Raw genomic sequence first — 19107 nt, 5'->3', positions numbered from 1 at the left:
TTATTATGGATACTCCAATTAGAAATCTTAATAAAATAGTGAGAAAAACAGTCTATAGGTAAAAAACCACATTTTGAAGATTTTGAGCAGCAATCCTCACCATCTTTACTACCTGTTGTACCTTATTTTCATATATTGCATTCACTTTCACACAAACCTTTAGGGTAAATGTTTCCCTTTTTCATTCAGAAGGGACTAGAGGGACTTGCTGGCTCTCCACAGTCAGTAAAGAAGCTTTGATCTGGTGACATATTGATGGAAACATCCATTCTCAACACACTGAACTCCTCTTGCATTCAAAGGCAATTGGAGATATACCTATTGAGGTTACACCTCATGCTACTTTGAATTCATCATGAGGGGTTATTGTTGAGAGGGATTTGAAGAACATCCCAGAGTCAGAGATCCTCACTGGTTTCTCCACCCAAGGAGTTTCTGCAGTGAAGCGTATATCCACTCACAAAGATGGAATTATGATGCTGACCAATGACCTCGTTTTAACATTCACATTACCAAGTCCATCTGTCACCATTAAAGCAGGTTATCTAAATTGTAAGGTATGGCTAAATATTGTGAATTCTTTCAAGTGTTTTCAGTGTCAGTGTTTGATCACTTGAAGGTATCATGTTGTGGTTCCTTGACATGTGCTTGTTATGGTGGCGAAGACCATGATGCCTACAAATACGAAATAGACCCTCATTGTGTTAATTGTAATGGCTCTCATTTCTGTTACTTACATTCTTGCCCTCAATGGATGGAGGAAAAAGAGGAACAGTGTTTAAAAATGGTTCACAACATTTCTTACCATGAGGCTTGAAAGTCACCACTCCATCTTGGATGCATGCTGCTGCACTCCATTCCACTGCTAAACTGGGAGGGCAGACAAATTATTCTCTGTCTCCACTAGAGTTGTTCTCCAACTATGTGAAGAGTCTTTTGCCCTCTGTGGTTAAAATAGTAGACAAGTCAACATCTACTCTAATCTCTGTAAGTTCCAGTGACTGCTTTGGCACACTTTCTTTGGTCTTGGCATCTGGCATGTGCTTGGGCCCACCTTCTTTGGCCCCAAGATGTCAAACATTGTTTGTTCATGACCTCAGTTGCTGGACTCTACTTCTGCTGTCAGAGATCTGCCCACTTGATCCAGGACAGAATCCATGGAGGTCAAAAGATCTCCTCCTAAGAAAGAAAAAAGAAGTGGTCATAAACAGAAAGTTTCCTCACCCAGTTCTCCATCTAAATAAATATGGTCACATTTATACAATGGAGTTGTTGAGGTTTCTGTTTGAATATAGATGACATTAAGGATTTGATTGATTCTTATTATCTTCTGTGCGTGTCTCCTTACAGGAAATGTTTCTGAAACCTGCCAATGGAGTTACCTTTCAGCAGTTGTCTTTGTATAGAAATGACAGGTTGTGTGATGAATGAGTGCATGGAAGGGTACACTGTTGGTTGATTAGCATGTGTCCCCACTATCTTTGCCACTCAATATGTCCTTGGAGGTCATAGGCATCTGTGTTTCCTTGGGTCATACCATCACTGTTTGTTCCCTCTACCTGTCTTCTGGAGAGACCTATGATCAATCAGACCTTGATACTCTCATTAAACAGTTGCATTTTCCCTTTTTATCCTGGGTGATTTTAATGGACATAATTCCCCTCTTGGGTGGTGCTAATATTGATGGAAGAAGTTGTTTCATAGAGTATATGCTCTCGGATCACCACCTTTCTCTCTTCAATACTGGTTATTATACCTATTTTCATTTACCTAGTCAATTTTTTACAGTTATCAGTTTCTCTGTCTGCTCCCCTTCACTTTTCTCTCATTTCTCTTGGAGGGGTAACAGTGATGTACAGGGCAGTGATCATTTTCCTATCATTTTAAGGGAGACTGACTGTGGTTGATGCCACTTGACCCACATGCCTTGGTAAAAGATGGACCAGACCAACTGGCCCTCTTTCACTGCTCTCTTGGAACTTGATCCTGCCTTTGTCTGTAAGCTATCGACAGATGACTGTGTGGCAGCAGTAACTGACTGTTTTGTCCAAGCAGCTGTTGAATCTATTCCTAAAACCTTGAAATGTTTTCTACAGTATCCTCAACTGTGGTGGAATTCTGCTTGCCACATGGCATGGTACGCTAAAAAACAGGCCTGGGATATCTTTCATAGGTGTCCCACACTTTTAAATCACAATGCTTTTCAGCGGGCTTGTGCACATGCTTGTCAGGTTAGATGTCAAAGCCAGTAGGAATCATGGATTAAGTTCATAACTAGCATCTCTTCTACCACCAATTCCAAAGTCATATAGGACAAGATTCGGAAGGTCAGTGGGCAGTATGTTTCACTGATACTTGTAGCAGAAACTTTTATTGTGCATCTAGCACTTCTGCTTCATCTCCCACCTTTTTGGCCATCAAGGCTCAGATAGAGCAATTGTCTCTAAGACTATAATTGTCCCTTTACATTGGTGGAACTCAAAATTGCACTTCATTGGTCTGGCAGTACATTTGTCAGACCTGATGATATTCACTATGAGATGCTGTTCCATATCTTTCCTGCCTGTCTTGCTATTTGTGTGATTGTTTTTAACAAGATCTGTAGGAGAATATTTTTCATGATGCTTGGCACCATGCTATTACCCTCCCTTTTTCTAAGCCTGGGTAGGATCTCTAGATTACTACAAACTACTGTACAATTGTTTTGACAAGTTATTTCTGTAAGATCTTAGATAGGATGGTTAATGCTTGTCTTGTTTGATTCCACAAATCAAACAGTCTTCTCTCACTCACCCAATGTGGGTACCAATGATAAAGCTCCACTGTGGACGACCTGATTCAACTTGAATCATTAATCAGAGAAACCTTTCTCAAGTCAACAGCATCTTGTTTCTGTATTTTTTCTACTTTGAGAAGGCTTATGATACTGTGTGGAGATTTGGCATCCTACAAAACCACTCATATTTGTCCATTTTTATTAAACATTTTTTAATGGACAGGCAATTTTAAGTCTGTGTGGGTTTGACCCTTTCTCATTCTTTCCAAGAGGAACTTGGAGTCCCTCGGGACTGTGTCTTGAGTGTCACACTTTTTATTATAAAGGTTAAGACCATCAGTGGACAACTTTCCCCCACCCTACAGTTGCAAACAAACTGTATGTTGACAGCTTGCACATCTCATGTCAGTTGTCGAGCATGAGGTTTATTGAGTGACGGCTACAGACTGTTCTCAATCATTTACTAAAGTGTACCACAGCAACTGGTTTTAACTTCTCTCTCTTTCTAAAACCATTTGCATGCACTTCTGCCACCAACAGGGTATATTCATCCCAATTCTGAGCTCTGTCTCAGAGAAGTTGTGCTTTCTGTGGTCCCTAAGGCAACCTTCTTGGGGCTTATATTTGATCATAAGCTTTCATTCCACAAGGCCCGGCATGGCCAAACGTGTTAAGGCGTGTGACGCATAATCTGAATGTCATGGGTTTGCATCCCTGTCATGCCAAACATGCTCGCTCTTTCAGCTGTGGGGGTATTATAATGTTATGGTCAATTCCACTATTCGTTGGTAAAAGAGTAGCCCAAGAGTTGGCGGTGGGTGGTGATAACAAGCTGCCTTCCCTCTAGTCTTACACTGCTAAATTCGGGACAGCTAGCACAGATAGCCCTCGAGTGTGCAAAATTCAAAAACAAACATTCCACACATCAAGTAGCTACATGTCAAATGTACTTATATTTCACCATAAGCTGACTTTCATTCCACACATCAAGTTGCTACATGTCTAGTGCACAATAGCACTTAACATCCTCCATGTCCTCTCTTCTACCTCTTAGGGATTGGATCAATGTTCCATGTTAAAGATATATTGTGTCCTTATTCAGTTGAAACTGGACTATGGGTCCATGGTTTGTGGCTGTGCCAGAACCTCAGCCTTGAAGATGTTGGACCCCATTCACCATCTGTGACTTCAACTCTGGGTAAGTGCTTTCTGCTCTTCTCTAGCCCAGAGTTTGTACACTAAGTCATATGATCCTCCTCTACACCTCCTGTGTTTACAGTTGTTTTTACTGTATACTTTAAAACTTTGATCATTTCCACAGTATCCCACCTGGAGTTGTGTTTTCCTTTCTCAGTGGGCCTTGCTTTTTAAGAATAGACAGTTTGCCATTGTTCCTTTTGGCCTTTGTATCCAGCTGCAGTTGACTGAATTGAGTTTGTCCTTGGATGATGTTTATGTCTCTACTGTACAACCCATTTTACCAAGGCTTATTACCACACCAAAACATAGCCTTTCTTTGAGTCATCTGAAGAAGATAGATACTCCAAGTTGGAAGTACTGGCTTCTATTTGCCAAAGATTTTTTGAACCATTGTTCCATTCCAATTTATATAGATGATTCGAAATCAGTTGACTCTGTGGGCCCTGTAATGGTTTTTTTTTTGTGGTTCAATGGTTGCACAGATAATTCCCTCTATGGTTTCTGTACTCACAGCTGAATTGTAATGCCATTTCTCTCACCTTGAATCACATAGAAACTATGCAGTACACAAACTGTACTATTTATACTAATTCACTTGGCTCTCTACTGGCCTTGGAATTGCTTCACATTAGTTCTTACCTTGTTCTTGTTGATATTCAAAACTGACTGGCTAATTTCTCTTTATCGTCTTTTTCCATCTAGTTCTTCTGGATACTGAGCCAAGTCAGTATACATGGGAATGAGCTCACTGACACCGCAGCTAAGTCCGTCTGTTCTGGAACTATCATGATCATGCCTATCCCATACATGGATTATGGTCCTGTATTTAGGGCTCAGCTCTGCCATTTTGCAGTTGATCTGAAGTGAGCAATGATAACAAGCTTTTCCAGATCAAACCTTTTGTTGCTCTTTAGCCATCTTGCTTCCATAAGGAAGCAAGAAGGACGAAGTCTTCCTGGCTATGCTACGCATTGTTCAGTTTTTTGAACTCATCATTTTCTTTTATTTTGGAATGATGCACCAATGTGTGGTCTATTTAACACTCAAGTCACAACAGCCCACATTTTACTGTTGAGTTACCGTTATGACCATGAGCAACAATGCCATTTTAGACATACTTTTACCATGACCCTTGAAATGGTTGGTAAACACATAAAAATGAGAAAATTAATAAAGTAAGAGGGTTTGTAATCCTAATAACATTACTTAGGAATTTATGAAGGTTTCTAAGAGACCAGCATTTGAGAAGTTTAAAATGTTTTATCACAGCTGAACAAAGAGACATACAGAGACAAGTAGCTTTTTAATATAGGTTCTTGTGAAAAATTAATTTGAGCACAATTTAATAATTTTGTTCTCTAAGAAAACAGGATAACATTAGAGTGTACATAATAATAGTAACTCCTATATTTTTGTTCTTCCTTCAGGTCAGCTTTAATTCTGAAGACAGAGAGCTTTTATCTGACATTAGTAACCAGGAACTGGATCAGGACATACCTAACAAACTTTTGGTATGTAGTGTATTAATACATGTTTCTAGCAAAAACTTCATAGAAAAAAAATTAATTGCATTTGTTAACACACAATTAATTCTCAGAATTCGTGCAAAGATAACCTTGTTGATGTGGAGTCTTGTGATGTTTATGCAGAATTGAATATTTCAGTAAATCTGATTAGTATGTGTTGATTTGAAAATTGTTCCTTCTCTCAAATTCTTGAAATATATTACGTTGAGTAGGAAATGAATATAGGTCTGACATAATACTTAGTGCATGACTTATTGAAACTAATAGCTCTACGTGTCAGCTATTTGTCAGTTAGTTTCTAAAAACTTACTAACATTTATTTAAAACTGTAATGCACACATTTGTAATATGCTTTTGTTTGAGAAGGTTCTATTACAAACTATTGTGATAACTGTTCTTAATTTTAGTTTCAGCAAGATCCATTCAGTAAAAGCTAATGAAATGAAACAGTTTTATTCATATTTTACAAATGTAATTTTTCTTGACAAAATATAGGAAAACATTCAGTGTGTGTGAAGTATTGCACTTATGCTAATTGTTTCATTTTAGTGCATATAAATCTATTAAATTATATAGGTTTTGTTGTTATTAAGGGAAAAGCTACATAATGGGCTATCTGTGCTCTGCCAACCATGGGTATCAAAACCTGATTTTTAATATTGTGAGCCTGTAAACATACTGCTGAGCCACTTGTAGGACCACATTACCTAAAATTTCAGATAAACAATGTGTTGAAAATTAAGTATTTCTAGTTAAAATAGTTTATTGTTTTTTTCCTATTTGTGGACCTAAGTAGTTAATACATAAATTATCTAACTTAAATATATGAAAACACAAAACATAACCATTTTTCTTCAAATTGCAGGATGCAAGTGTGGGAGAGATTATTTGGGCTAAACTTGGTTCGACTCGTTGGTGGCCGGCCATAGTCATTTGGGGAGCTGACTGTGGCCAACCACCTGCTCGTCCTGGTCAAACATGGGTGTTTTGGTTTGGGGATCACAAGATATCTGAGGTAAGCTATATTATGTATCCTTCCATACTCTTCTGAAGAAGCTAAATAAAAGTGTTTTGTAATTTTAAGGTTTACATTATTTTGATTTTTACAGTATTATTTCCTGTTTATATGTAACTCATGAAATTGTAAAATAATAGATGCTGTTTAATAAAACAATTTTTTTTGGTTTATTTGCTTTTCTTTCTTCATTGCAGAAATGGACTTTGAATTAATACATGAAAAGTGTCTTTAGGAATGGTTGTTGAAGCTATGTAATAAGTTTACTTCTTTTATTAGATAATTGAAGCCATTTGATGAAAATGTTTTATGTGGAATATGATATATCAAGCATCATATCTTAAATGAACTCTGTTGTTTTAGGTATTAAGTACTACTAATATCTTTCAATAAAAACTTAAAAGAAGAATAACCTTTCACTATATTTTCAGGAAAATTTTTATGCTGTAATTTACTTTTTTAGACTTTCAAAAATGTTTACTTACTCTTCTATACAGATTTTCTTTAAAACTTTACAGTTAAGTTCATTTAAAATATATTGTAAATTTTCATTTATCTAAATTTGTTACAAATAAACTTGTACATTTTATCTTTAGGTAAAATTTTATTTTCTCTTTTCAATTAATCATTTATTATTTCAGCTACCAAGGGACAAGCTTGTGGACTTTGTTGGTGATTTTAGTAGCAAATTTACTGACTTTGCAGGAAAAATGTTTAAAACAGGGGTTGTAGAAGCAATTCGAGTAAGTCTAAACATTGGAAGTGTGGACTGTTAGAATAATATAGTTTTATATATTCCTGAATTACCAGGCAATGGTACCATTAGATACAATAGAAGAAAAGTAAAACCCTCTTTCTTTCAAAAGGTTTCATGGAAGAACATACCCCCTAGAAAAAAAGTCATGGATTCACACCTGGTATTATTAGTTTTCTTAATGTAACATCTTTTTAATTAAATCATAAGTATAATGAAGCATGAACTCCATGTGCACAATATCATGAACAATATGAATAATTGCTTGAATTAGAAAATATTCTTTATGTATTACCATTCTGTTTGCTTGAATTTTTCTTAATTAAAGTCGGGTTAACATCCATGAAAGTTGTAACCAAACATATTATTGCTCCTACAAAGTTTTAATGTTTCAAGAAAATGGATTTACAAAATTTATCTGTCTTTTTTTAAGAAGATAATTTATGTTTTTTGTTTGTTTTAAATGAAAGCTGTCCAATGACTAGTCATGCTTTAAATAAAACCCCATATTTTACATTATAAGTTTTTGAACTCACTGTTGACATGCTATTCAAAATTGTTGTTAAAACACCTTATTAATAAATGTATCACAAAACTTGAATCAGATTTTGTATTATGTTTGTTTAATCTTGGTGATGTGAATATCTGTATCGATAAATAGGATTTAAAGTTGAAGCTCAAATGATAAAGAAGTTTGAATTGTTTTCTAAATTGACATAAGAAAAAAACCATAAACAGATTACCTGAATTTCTATAGGTTAATGTTTAAATTGGACACTTTTTGGGTCTTACAGGAAGTGGCTGTACGTGCTGAAGTGGAGTTTGTTGAGAGCGATTCTGCAGGGATGCTCAGTTGGGCCAAAAATGGCTTTCACACAGAATCTCAGAAACCTAATCCATATACTCCTGATGCTGGTAATGGTAATTAAATTGTATTTTGTGATTGATTTTGTTTTTTGTTTATGTAAGAAATCTTTTATGTAAATAAATATCTTGTATAGATAGTACTTTATTGTTTTAAGCAGGTAAGCAGGTTGGCAAAAAAAAAAAAAAAGATCTTATATGTAAGTATTTGCATTTAATAATATGTATTCCCTTCTTAGTAGGTTAGTTTGCTCCTGAATATCAGTTTTATGTAACATAATTAAGAGTATAATAGGTTTTTAATTTTAACATTGTTTCACACAAACCAGGGGTTTATTACAAGACTTTTCTATTTAGGGAAGTTAAATGGTGACTTATATTTCCAGAAGGCATCTTTATTACCTCAATATTTTACAAGTACAACTTTGTAAGGAGCTATTGATATTCTGCAAGTTTACTAATCCAGTTAAACTGAACTGGAACACTGTCATCAGGTAATGACATGTCTGAAAGGTTCAGAACATATTAAAATAATATCAAGAGTTTTTAAATTTAAGTTGAGACAAACCAAATCAAAAGTGGTACATAAATAACGTGTCTAAGTCAATAAGTAAACTAGAAAATCATAGGATATGATATGTATATAAAACACCTGTTCATAAGTGTATCTGTAAATATTTTTCATCCTATTATATTAATACATATACAAACAATTGTACCAAATGTATTTTATCCATTATGAAATTTTATTGAGACTTTGTAAAACAGAGTTCAAGTATATAAAAATCATGAAAGTACTATTAATGTCTCTACACTGGAGGTCAACTTTTTATTTGTTCATTTTAAGTTTCTTGTGGCTTCACTGATTCTTACATACAGATTATCATGCAACGAAGCCTCCACCAATAGACACACTACGCACACACTTGTGATCCACATGACTCTCTCTTTGGTATTCTACCTGACTATCACTTCACATTTGGCAGTGTTTGTGTTCAGATATTTTATTTAGTGCTCTCTTTGAATTTTGAATTTTCAGACTGATTATTTTTTAGGTGTTCTACTTTTTTTAAAGAGTTTTAATTTGCACCTCATTTATGTGTAGTAGTATTTAATTTTCTATCCAGTTATGGAACTTAGTATTTTTTTCATGCTTTTATTTTTTTACCAACACAGTTTTGTTTTGTTTTCATTTGCATTATAAATCCTGAAGTGAAAATTACCATGTCCAAGATTGTACATTCTACTAGCACATTTATTCAGGCTTCAGGTAAGGGGCTTAACTTTGGAACTATTAGCAATTATACAACGAGAGAATGAACATTATTTGAGCCAGCCTTTTTCTCCTGATGTTGTCCAACTTCCTCCTGAACAAACCAAAAGTGATTGGGATGATGAAGCATTTACAGAATTTTTCATCTGCATCAATCTGCCATGACTTTCTCAAACACCTACTGTGGGTTCTGGTAGGCTTAATATGGCTTTTTTGGACATGATTTGCCATGTATGTTCTGTTTCATTTCTCTCCTTGATTACTTATAATCCTCTGCCTTCCTTGTTACATCATATCTTTTCTTCTCAGTATATTTTGTGTTTTCACCATCTCTTGATATTTCATTTCATGCTGAGTATTTTATATCTTATTTATGTGAGGGCTCTGGCATACCTCACCATACGTAGGCTTTGGATCAGCTTACTTTAGTCTAGTATCAGGCCAATTTTCTGTTTCATAATACTCAGTGACTAGAACCCATTTTTTTCCATTTGGAGGAAAGTGACGTTAAGTGTCTTGTTTTTTGTCCCAAGCTCAATTTTCTCATCTTCATCTTACTTTCACATCCATCTTATGACACTTGTCCACTATACACCTCCTCTTTCAGCAAATCCATTAATATTGTGAGGGTTGTTGGGGGGATACATTTGCTTTAATTACATTCTTGTTAGCACATTTGTTGACTTTGGTTCTCTCTTTACACTTTGTGGTTCCTCTGTTGTTGGGATCTTTTGGGGAGAAATTTTTTTTCCATGATCATTTGCCATTTCCTTATCATAGGAATTCATGCCTGGCCCCTTTTATCCATCGGTTAGTTTTTGGACATCTTTCATGGACTTTGGACACCAGAAGAGAATCTATGAGACAGCAATTGACACCTTCCTTATTGACTGATTGTTTGTCTCCAATGAAGCTTCAATCATCCCCTGTTTCTGTTCCTCATCCTTCCCAGTCCTTACCTATTCCTTTCACTAGGGGATTTACTATTCATTTTATTTGATGCTGAGTGTCATGCTGTCAAGAGTATTAGTAACTACTCTGTGGGTTCTGGTCTTGAGGGGCTCAATTATACCAATTCATTCATCTATGGATATTTCAGGTTTTATCCAAGGCCCTTGCCACAAACTTTCTCTCTCATCTTCCATTGTCTTAAGTAATTACTTTCTTTCCTTTGCCTTGGGATCCTACTATGTCAGCATCTGTCTGAGGCAGTACAGGACCTTCTGTCTCAGAATGCCATTGAACTTATGGTTCAAACTTCTCTGCAGTTTTAATCCAGGCTGTTTGTTGTCCCCCAAAAATCTGTAGACTGACAACCTGTGATCAAATTGTCATACCTAATTCATTTCTTGATGCTACCTTGTCTTATCATGGAGTTGTTTGTCACCCTCAGGTGGGCTTTTTTTTCCAAATTTATGGATGACCTAGGTTATTGTCTCAAATGTTTATCTCCATATTCCTATATCACAGCAGTTGAGACACTACATTTGGTTTGTTCATCTCAAGGTGATTTACCAGTTTTGTTCTCTGCCTTTCAGGTTTTATAGAGCACCATATTTCTTTTATCAGGTATTCAAAGCTTTTGCCAGACTTATGCATGCTTGAGGATTACATTTACACCATTATTTGGATGACTGGCTTCTAATGGCTCATTCTGTACTGAAGTCTGCCCAACACACTCATCTGCTTCTTTTAGGGGAGACAGATCAGTTGGCTCATCAAGTCAGAGAAATCCTTCCTTGTTCCTATCCAATGTATTATTCATTTGAGTATTTTGTTCAACACTTCATCTCAGTCAAACCCACCTGTTTGACTCCATTGAATGGCGCTAGCACTGAGGTTCTATCTGTTTTGGAGATGTGGTCATCTATGGCAGCACTTATCCCCATGGGCCATGCTCATATGAGATCCCTTCAATGGACTCTTCATGACCAATGGAACCTTGTGCATGATCCCTTGGATATTCCTATTACCCTTCTTCTTTTCCTTGTACATAATCTACAATGGTGGCTGAACAAGGCTCAAATTTAAGCAGAGGTTACACTTCCTTCTCCTCATCCAGATTTGTATATTTTTAAATGCTTTTCATTGTTATATCACCCACATGACGTTTTTCATAATAACCATACCCACCTATTTATCCCTTAGTAACTATCCTCTGTTCATGACCTCTCTCCTTCCACCTTTACCAGTTGGGTATGGCTTTTAATTTGATTGGCTTATTTTTCCATGCCAATTATTCCGAGTGTCTTCTCACCAGATTGTACACATTACTTCTTCCCTAACATCTTATCTGCATCATCCTTTGGAGACAATTATTCAAGCAGTAATGTGGACCACTCAAGTCACTATCATCTCTCACTACTTGCATTGTGTTGCTGGTTCTTCCTTGTCAAATTATCATTTTCCACCTGTTACCATTTTTCAGACTTCAGTGAGACTATAACTGGGTAAGTTTTCTTGTGTTTTCAGCATATATATATATATATATATATATATATGGTTTAGGGGCCTGTCCCACATTTCAGTGTGGATCTTGCTGTGTGAAGAATGTTACCTCTTCAGGTATACTTCAGTCACGTAAAGTTATACACAAATTGTACTGTACAGATATGTTGACATCACTTTTATAATTTCCATGGTCACTAAATATACTCTGTTCTTTGCTATCACATATACTAGAGATGGGGTGTTCTACAAGATTGCTCATAGGTTATTTTTAACAATATATTTGCTTAATAAATATGCCCATTCTGGACTGTAATAACCTATGGACTTCATGGATAAAGCAGGAGGGGATCACTGCTCATCCATGTCATTCCTTGGATTGAATAAATTGGGTTTGGTCTACTTCTTTTAAAAATATGGTTTTATGATTACCCATTGTACTGTCTGTTGTGTGAAAGTTCCTTCAGACTCTCTACTGCATTTTTCTCTTTCCATTCTTCCAGGGCCAGGCATGGTCAGGTGGGTTAAGGCATTCGACTCGTAATCTGAGGGTTGTGGGTTCGAATCCCTGTTGCACCAAGCATGCTCACCCTTTCAGCCATGGAGGCATTATAATTCATTGGTAAAAGAGTAGCCCAAGAGTTAGCAGTGGGTGGTGATAACTAGTTGCCTTCCCTTTTGTCTTACACTGCAAAATTAGGGATGGCTAGCACAGATAGCCTTCGTGTAGCTTTGTGTGAAATCCAAAACAAACAAACCATTCTTCCAGTGGAGTAAAAGAATCTTTACTGCTCAGAAGTTCTAAGCCACTGTGGTGGTGGACCATCAAGGTATTCTCCTGATCAACAGATGCACAATGTAAACAATGATGACTCCATTGAGTTGATAGTAGGGTGGTGGTGTTTTACTGGTGTTGTTGATGGAAATTTTCCAAAAGATGCTCCATCTCTGTATGACTTTTTCAGAGGGAATGTTGCAGCTTTGGAGTGAACCGTCATAATGATTGGGATTTCTCATCATACCTTCACATGGATGTCAGTTCCCTGCAGCTGAATTTTGGATTTAGAACTAAACCAGTTAACATTTTGTCCTTATATATGTGCAGTTGGGATCCCTCACCTAATCCCGACATGGATGTTGGTTCCCATCATTTGAGTTTTGAGTTTAGAGCTGAACCAATCACTACAAATCTTTACATGTGTACAGGGGATATCTCACTCATATTGCCTCAGGTGCACTGCTCTGTTGTTATTATGGGTCATGGTGAGGCAGCATTGAATGAGAATAGCTATGTATGTGAGAGGAAATAAATACCTGTCAGAAATATGTTTTCAACATTTGTTCCACCTTTGAGTAATAACTTAGTTGCATAATCTAAATTAATGCAATCTTCTACAGCTCTGTTCCTTCCTTCAGGAATTTCATATTCTTTAGGTTTGGTTACATTGATTGGACTTAAGAGTGTTTGTTAAATAAGGTTTAAAAAAAATTTTGTTTGAGGCTTCTTTTCTTTCTTGTTTCTCTAACTTACTGATAACAAGACTTTGGTCTTTGATATATTTGACTTTTGCCAAAGACTCTATTCAAACTTATAATGGTTAAAATATAGTTTTCAATGCTATTTTGTGAATGTATTGATATAATAGGATGAAGTAATACTTATAGATACTAGTATGAAGAGTTATTTTACATACTACAAACTATTTTATTCTTAATGCCATGGTTTTGTAGGTTACCTGTTGGTTTACACATGTTACAAATTTATTACTATTGTGTAGCCCATCAAAAGGGATGGAGCAAGTAATTACCATTTACACCCTATAGTACACCCTAACCTTATCTTGCATGGCAAACTGAAATTTTGTAAAATCAAGCTCTTTCAATAAACAGGCAATCAAATGCTGGTAAATTCTATTGTAAGCCATTTAAGATTTGGATCATTCGTAGAATAATTGCTGGTAAAAATAAATTAAATTAACAGCTTCTAATATATAGAAAAGTTAGTGTGTTCTTATAACACTATATTTCAACAATGGTTTTTATGTCTTGTTGCTTAGCAACAACAGTATAACATGAAGTTCTTGTTACCCTGTCAACTGAAAATATGAAATGAGATGTATAGACAACACAGCTAGAAAAATATTTGTTGATTTCTTAATGTAGAGCCTCCGGTGATTGAAGAGGTTTGTTTTTTATTAAAAATGTTGGTGATATAATAGAAAATAACTTAATTTAGAAGTAATTTAAAAATTCAATCAATATTTTTACTTTCCTGATAAATTTTATACATTTGGCTATAGGCTAGGTGATTCCACACTACATTTATTACACTTACAAGGTTTTGTGGCACCTTTTCCCCTCATGCTACCCTTGCACTCATTGCTAAAATTATAATGAGAAAACAGTCATTGAACTATTCTATATGGAGAAATGCATTTTGGTTTTTATGACTCCTCCTATTTTGTGAAATTAAATATAATTATGGGTTCAGGTTGCTTCAAGAGTTTAAAATCAAGGATATTTGATATTATTTTTGGATGATTTGAACCTTTAGACCTTGTATTGATGTTTTATTAACTGATGACAGTGTTTCTTTTCAGTTTCAACTGAATGTGTGTGATATTAATAGCTCTTGACAAAGCTCCAATAATGAAATATTGACCTAATAAAAATACACTCTGTGGATATAGGCTGTTATTTTTTTAGTGTAATAGGTTTAATTTCTGTGTAAGTGCTTTCAGACTTGATCATTTTATCACTATTGCTAGTATGTTTGTGTACTTAAAATATTTCATTATTAGGTTCACCAATTCCTGAAAATGTTCGCAAGCATTTAAATCGGATAAAGACACAATATCTTCAAGCTTTGCAATCTCTTGGTTCCCAAAACTCTTTACAGCCTCGCTTTTCACGCATGGAGCAACTGGAAAATAAGGGTTTGTTTAAAGTTTACAAAGTAAAAGATATTTTAATAATAATAATATCTTTTTGTATAAACCTGAAGCCTGTTGTATGAATTCATTAGTGTTGTTTTTTGTCAGTTACATCTTATGGTTATTAACAATATAACTAACAGTCTTAAGTCTTAAAAATTAAGAAAAGGGATGTTGAAGCAAATATAATACAGGTATTTTCATTGGCCATTTCTTAATTGTTCTATGCAACATAAGGGTCAGTGAATTTGACCAACCTTGTAACCACCATGTAACCATGACTCTGTATATACTAAAATCCTGAATGTACTGAGTGAATTACTGACAAAACGATGTACTTAAAAGAAGTTTCTTTATAATTACTAATATATTAGATTTCTTATTTATTAATTGCTAAATATACTAAATGCTTCATCATAAAATTTAATAGATTTTAATAAACACTACAAGTCTTTTTTATGAAAAGTCATATTTTTCAATAAGGTATTTTTACTAAAGATATATTTGTCTGTGACCTTATGAAACCTTTACAGTATGTCTAACCCAATTCACAATAGTGCACATAAGGGTAAACATATGGATCATGTTACATCAGGTAATCTCAAATCATATTAATTTCACAAATGAGTGATGACAAAAAGTTGTTTATATAATTATTTTTTGCTTAAGTTTTCTTAGATAGCCTAATAAATTTATAATTCTTGCATTTTGGTTAGTTTTGTTAAGATATTTATAAAACAAAATAAAAAATATGCACAAAAAACAAAAATTTAGGACTTACCTCAGCATTAAGGCCTGTTTGTACTCAGAAATGTGTTTTGTTAAAGTTACTTTTTTCACACTTTGTTGGTTGTATTATATCAATAACTAGAACAGAATCTCTCCAAACTATAATTTAACTGTGATGACGAGAAAACCCACTTGTAGAGAAAAATATGTATGTAAAAAATGGCTGGTTTGGGATGAGAAAATTTTTATGTAGAGGAGCAAACAACGTTTTGAAACCAGCCATTTTTACATATATATAATTTAACTGGCTTTTTATGTAGGCTATAAATATATTTAAAAATTCCATAATCTTCTCAGAACTGAACAACTGTGCTTTCTCACAGTGAATATCAAACCAAATTGTCTAGTTAACTACGTAAGTGAAATAACCATACAAGGAATCAGGTAAAAAATATGCTTTTTCTGTTGGTTATAAACACATCCAATAGCAACTTTAGAGAGAATTGTAAACATGTCTTGAAAGACAAAAAGAGATGGGAGGAAGCATGCCATATTGGTAGAACAAATATAGTGATAACTGAGTAAAGCAAGAAGAGAGGGAGGCTCAAATTTTATAAGTTGGCTTGCCAATAAATATTGTATGTGTTTCTAATTTGTTTGAAAATCAAACCCACGTCAGAGAAAATATATAAAAGAAAAGTCAAAGCAATGACACAGGGAGGTGGAAATTGAGAATATATTTAAATATTTTATTTTCAGGTCATGAAATTAAAACTTAGTTGATATAAAAATATGAATTCTAAGTTATATTTTGGTGAAAAGCTTACTGATATGCATTAATAATAAAACTGTATTAATTAACCCTATCCACCCTCATATTTTTTACTGAGCATGGCACAAAGTTTTAGTGTCTTATATTTAAAATTTGATTAAACTACTTTTTGTTTATGTTATTCCAGTTAGAATGGCATAAAATCTTAGCTAATAATCCATATTTTAAGAGTATACAAGTTTAAGTTCTTAATTCTACTAGGTAATATTTTTACAAAATCCAGAATTTGTGCTAGTATGATACATATTGCACATTTTTCTCTTAGCATGTCATCATCCCTTTTTTATCCATTAGGCCTTGAAAAAATATGAAATTAAAGGTAAATCACTCTCTATAAAGTTGTTATTGCTCTGATAAACCACATTTATTATAGTCTTCAATTTTGTTTGGTTACAGAGCTATGAAATATAAAATCAGATCCCTCTTGCCACATCCACCTGTCACAATCTTTTTTTCGTAATTCGTTAATAGTTCATTTTTTTTATGTTTAATTATATATTACCTATAACCAATAGAAACTCAAGGTTTTTATTCTCTCAAATGATGTGTTGTATAACATTGTTTTCTGAAGGGTTAAATGTCAATTTTACTCAGAGTAGGAACAGATTTTCTATGAGAAAGTCAATGGTTAGCTTGGATGAATTTGTAGAGACTGTTGTCACAGAGTTAGAAAGCCAGAAAGTTTTTGAGAGGTAAGTGAATTTGTCTACTTTTTTCCATGTTATTATTCTATATTGTTTAGAGCATTATTTAATTAAATAAAAATTACTATTTGTAATACTATGGGTAGTATAAAAAATTAGGGTTAACTCTCCTTCTACAACTGAGATTGAGAAGATATAAGATTTTATAAGTATTTTATTTCATGCTTTTCATGTAAATTCTTTATGTTTAATTATGAAAAACAACTAAAATGGAAAAATAAGGATATTTTAAAGTTAGTTAAGATTGGCTTAAGTAAAATAAGTAATAATAATAAAATAAAAATGCTTCACAATGCATGCATTTGAGTTGCACATTTCCCGACTGATTTACAACTAATAAGCATATGGACAGTAATTAGCCACAGTTCAAAGGGCAACAAAAAATAAAATTTAAATATAAATAGATGTGTACTGTTATGAACTTAAAGAGATAATTAGGATAAATTAATGTGGTTTTATATGACAATATGAAGTTATTATAGAAACAAAAAAAGGGTAATTTAGATTTATTTCAATTTTTTTTTGGTAGTTACGAGGTTGGTCAGATTTATTATTCCCATTTTGAGTTAGGATAGAAAAAATATTTGAAATGTATTTAGGAGATCTTAGGGATTTAAGAAAGGAAGTCTGTAATTTTTGAGATAAGGAAAAGTATTCATAATTTTAACATTCAAATTAATTACACATGGACTATTCAAAACAAATATTCAGTATATTTATGGACAACTCTTTATTTAACTTCTATTAGAAATATTTCACTAAAAGGTATGGCTTTTTTGTATGTTAAAACTAATAATATTAAGTGAAATACTGTCAAATTTTGTGAAGATATACACAGTATATTGGAAGTTAGAAGTGTTAGGTCTACAAAGACTTTAAACAAGTGCAAAGAAGTGATGTGGTTTGTGATATAGACCAATCCCATATTGAATGAGTTAAGTATTGAATGCAAATCTGTAAAAAGTTCTTGATGTGTGTGCTGACTTGGCCTGTATGCATAAGGTTAAGTGAGTTCCAAATATGTTATATAGGGAATATTTTATTTGCATACTGGCTTTGTATTTGAAATATATATCTTGCAAAAGATATGCAAAATCACAAAAAGTGATGACTAGCAGTGAAGTTAGGCAATTTGGGGATGAGCATTAACTGGGCTTTAATTATTTTTGAAGAATCTCTCAATATAATTCAGATTTATATTTAAATAAAGCTGCTTTTTTTGTTGAGTATGCTTATGGTTGGTATTGTGTTTTCTAATAGACAGTGCGTTAAAGAAAGTCAGAGAAGGAATAATTAGAATACAAGGTGAGTGTAAAGTACTGTAAAAATAAATAATTCAGAAATTGTTTCTTTATGATTACTAATATATTTTGATTGTTTATTTATAAATTACTCACCACTGGTGTATAACTGACATTTTGGTTTGTAACATGATCATCCATATAAATAAACAGCAATAGAAGTCTGTCCTGTGAGTTGTGTTTGAGAAGTTTCTTTAGAACCATGAAAAAAAATCCAGTGCACTAACTGAAAACTCTGAAATGAATATTGATATGTATGAATAATATCTATGTGATGAGTTCTACATAATAAAATACTAGAAATGTTAAGCATGTATATAATTCAGTTTGAAAAGTTTTAAATTTTTATCAATAATTCTCTGAGTTATAGTAGTGTTGGATTTCTAGGTCACATACATGTTACTAGTTTATCATACCTTTAATTATGTGTGTGTGTGTGTGTGTTTAGAATAAACCACAAGATAATTTCTAGCTTTCCTTCTGAATTTTATCTGGTAACATTCATATTTTAATCACTTTGAAATTTGATATGTTTTATATAATAAAAATAATGTACTTGTTTGCACTTGACTGAATGTTGCTGTAGTTTTAGTACAGTTGTAGAAAATTAAAAGGGCACAAGGTATAGTGTACGACATGATAGAGAAAACATACCAGTAACAATGATGGTATATTGATAAATCAAAGCATTCTAGTCATTTCAAGTTTTTATTCAGAATTATTTATTTTAAACACTCTTAAATAGCATGTTA

The 19107-nt window shown here is 33.7% G+C and overlaps 1 protein-coding gene across 1 annotated transcript in view; it reads left to right on the top strand.

Annotated features, from left to right (window-relative positions):
* Window positions 1–19107, top strand: part of LOC143231378 (DNA (cytosine-5)-methyltransferase 3A-like) — a 67635-nt gene that overhangs the window by 19370 nt on the left and 29158 nt on the right. The window contains exons 6-11 of the mRNA XM_076465923.1: window positions 5404–5487; window positions 6368–6517; window positions 7159–7260; window positions 8066–8192; window positions 14658–14792; window positions 18315–18359. Coding sequence (XP_076322038.1) covers window positions 5404–5487; window positions 6368–6517; window positions 7159–7260; window positions 8066–8192; window positions 14658–14792; window positions 18315–18359 — 643 coding nt within the window. The remainder of the gene's footprint in view (window positions 1–5403; window positions 5488–6367; window positions 6518–7158; window positions 7261–8065; window positions 8193–14657; window positions 14793–18314; window positions 18360–19107) is intronic.

This window comes from Tachypleus tridentatus, chromosome 11 (genome assembly GCF_004210375.1).
Source record: "Tachypleus tridentatus isolate NWPU-2018 chromosome 11, ASM421037v1, whole genome shotgun sequence".
Lineage (NCBI taxonomy): Eukaryota > Metazoa > Arthropoda > Merostomata > Xiphosura > Limulidae > Tachypleus > Tachypleus tridentatus.
Note: the sequence above shows the minus strand (reverse complement) of the source record. Positions and strands in the feature narration are given on the sequence as shown.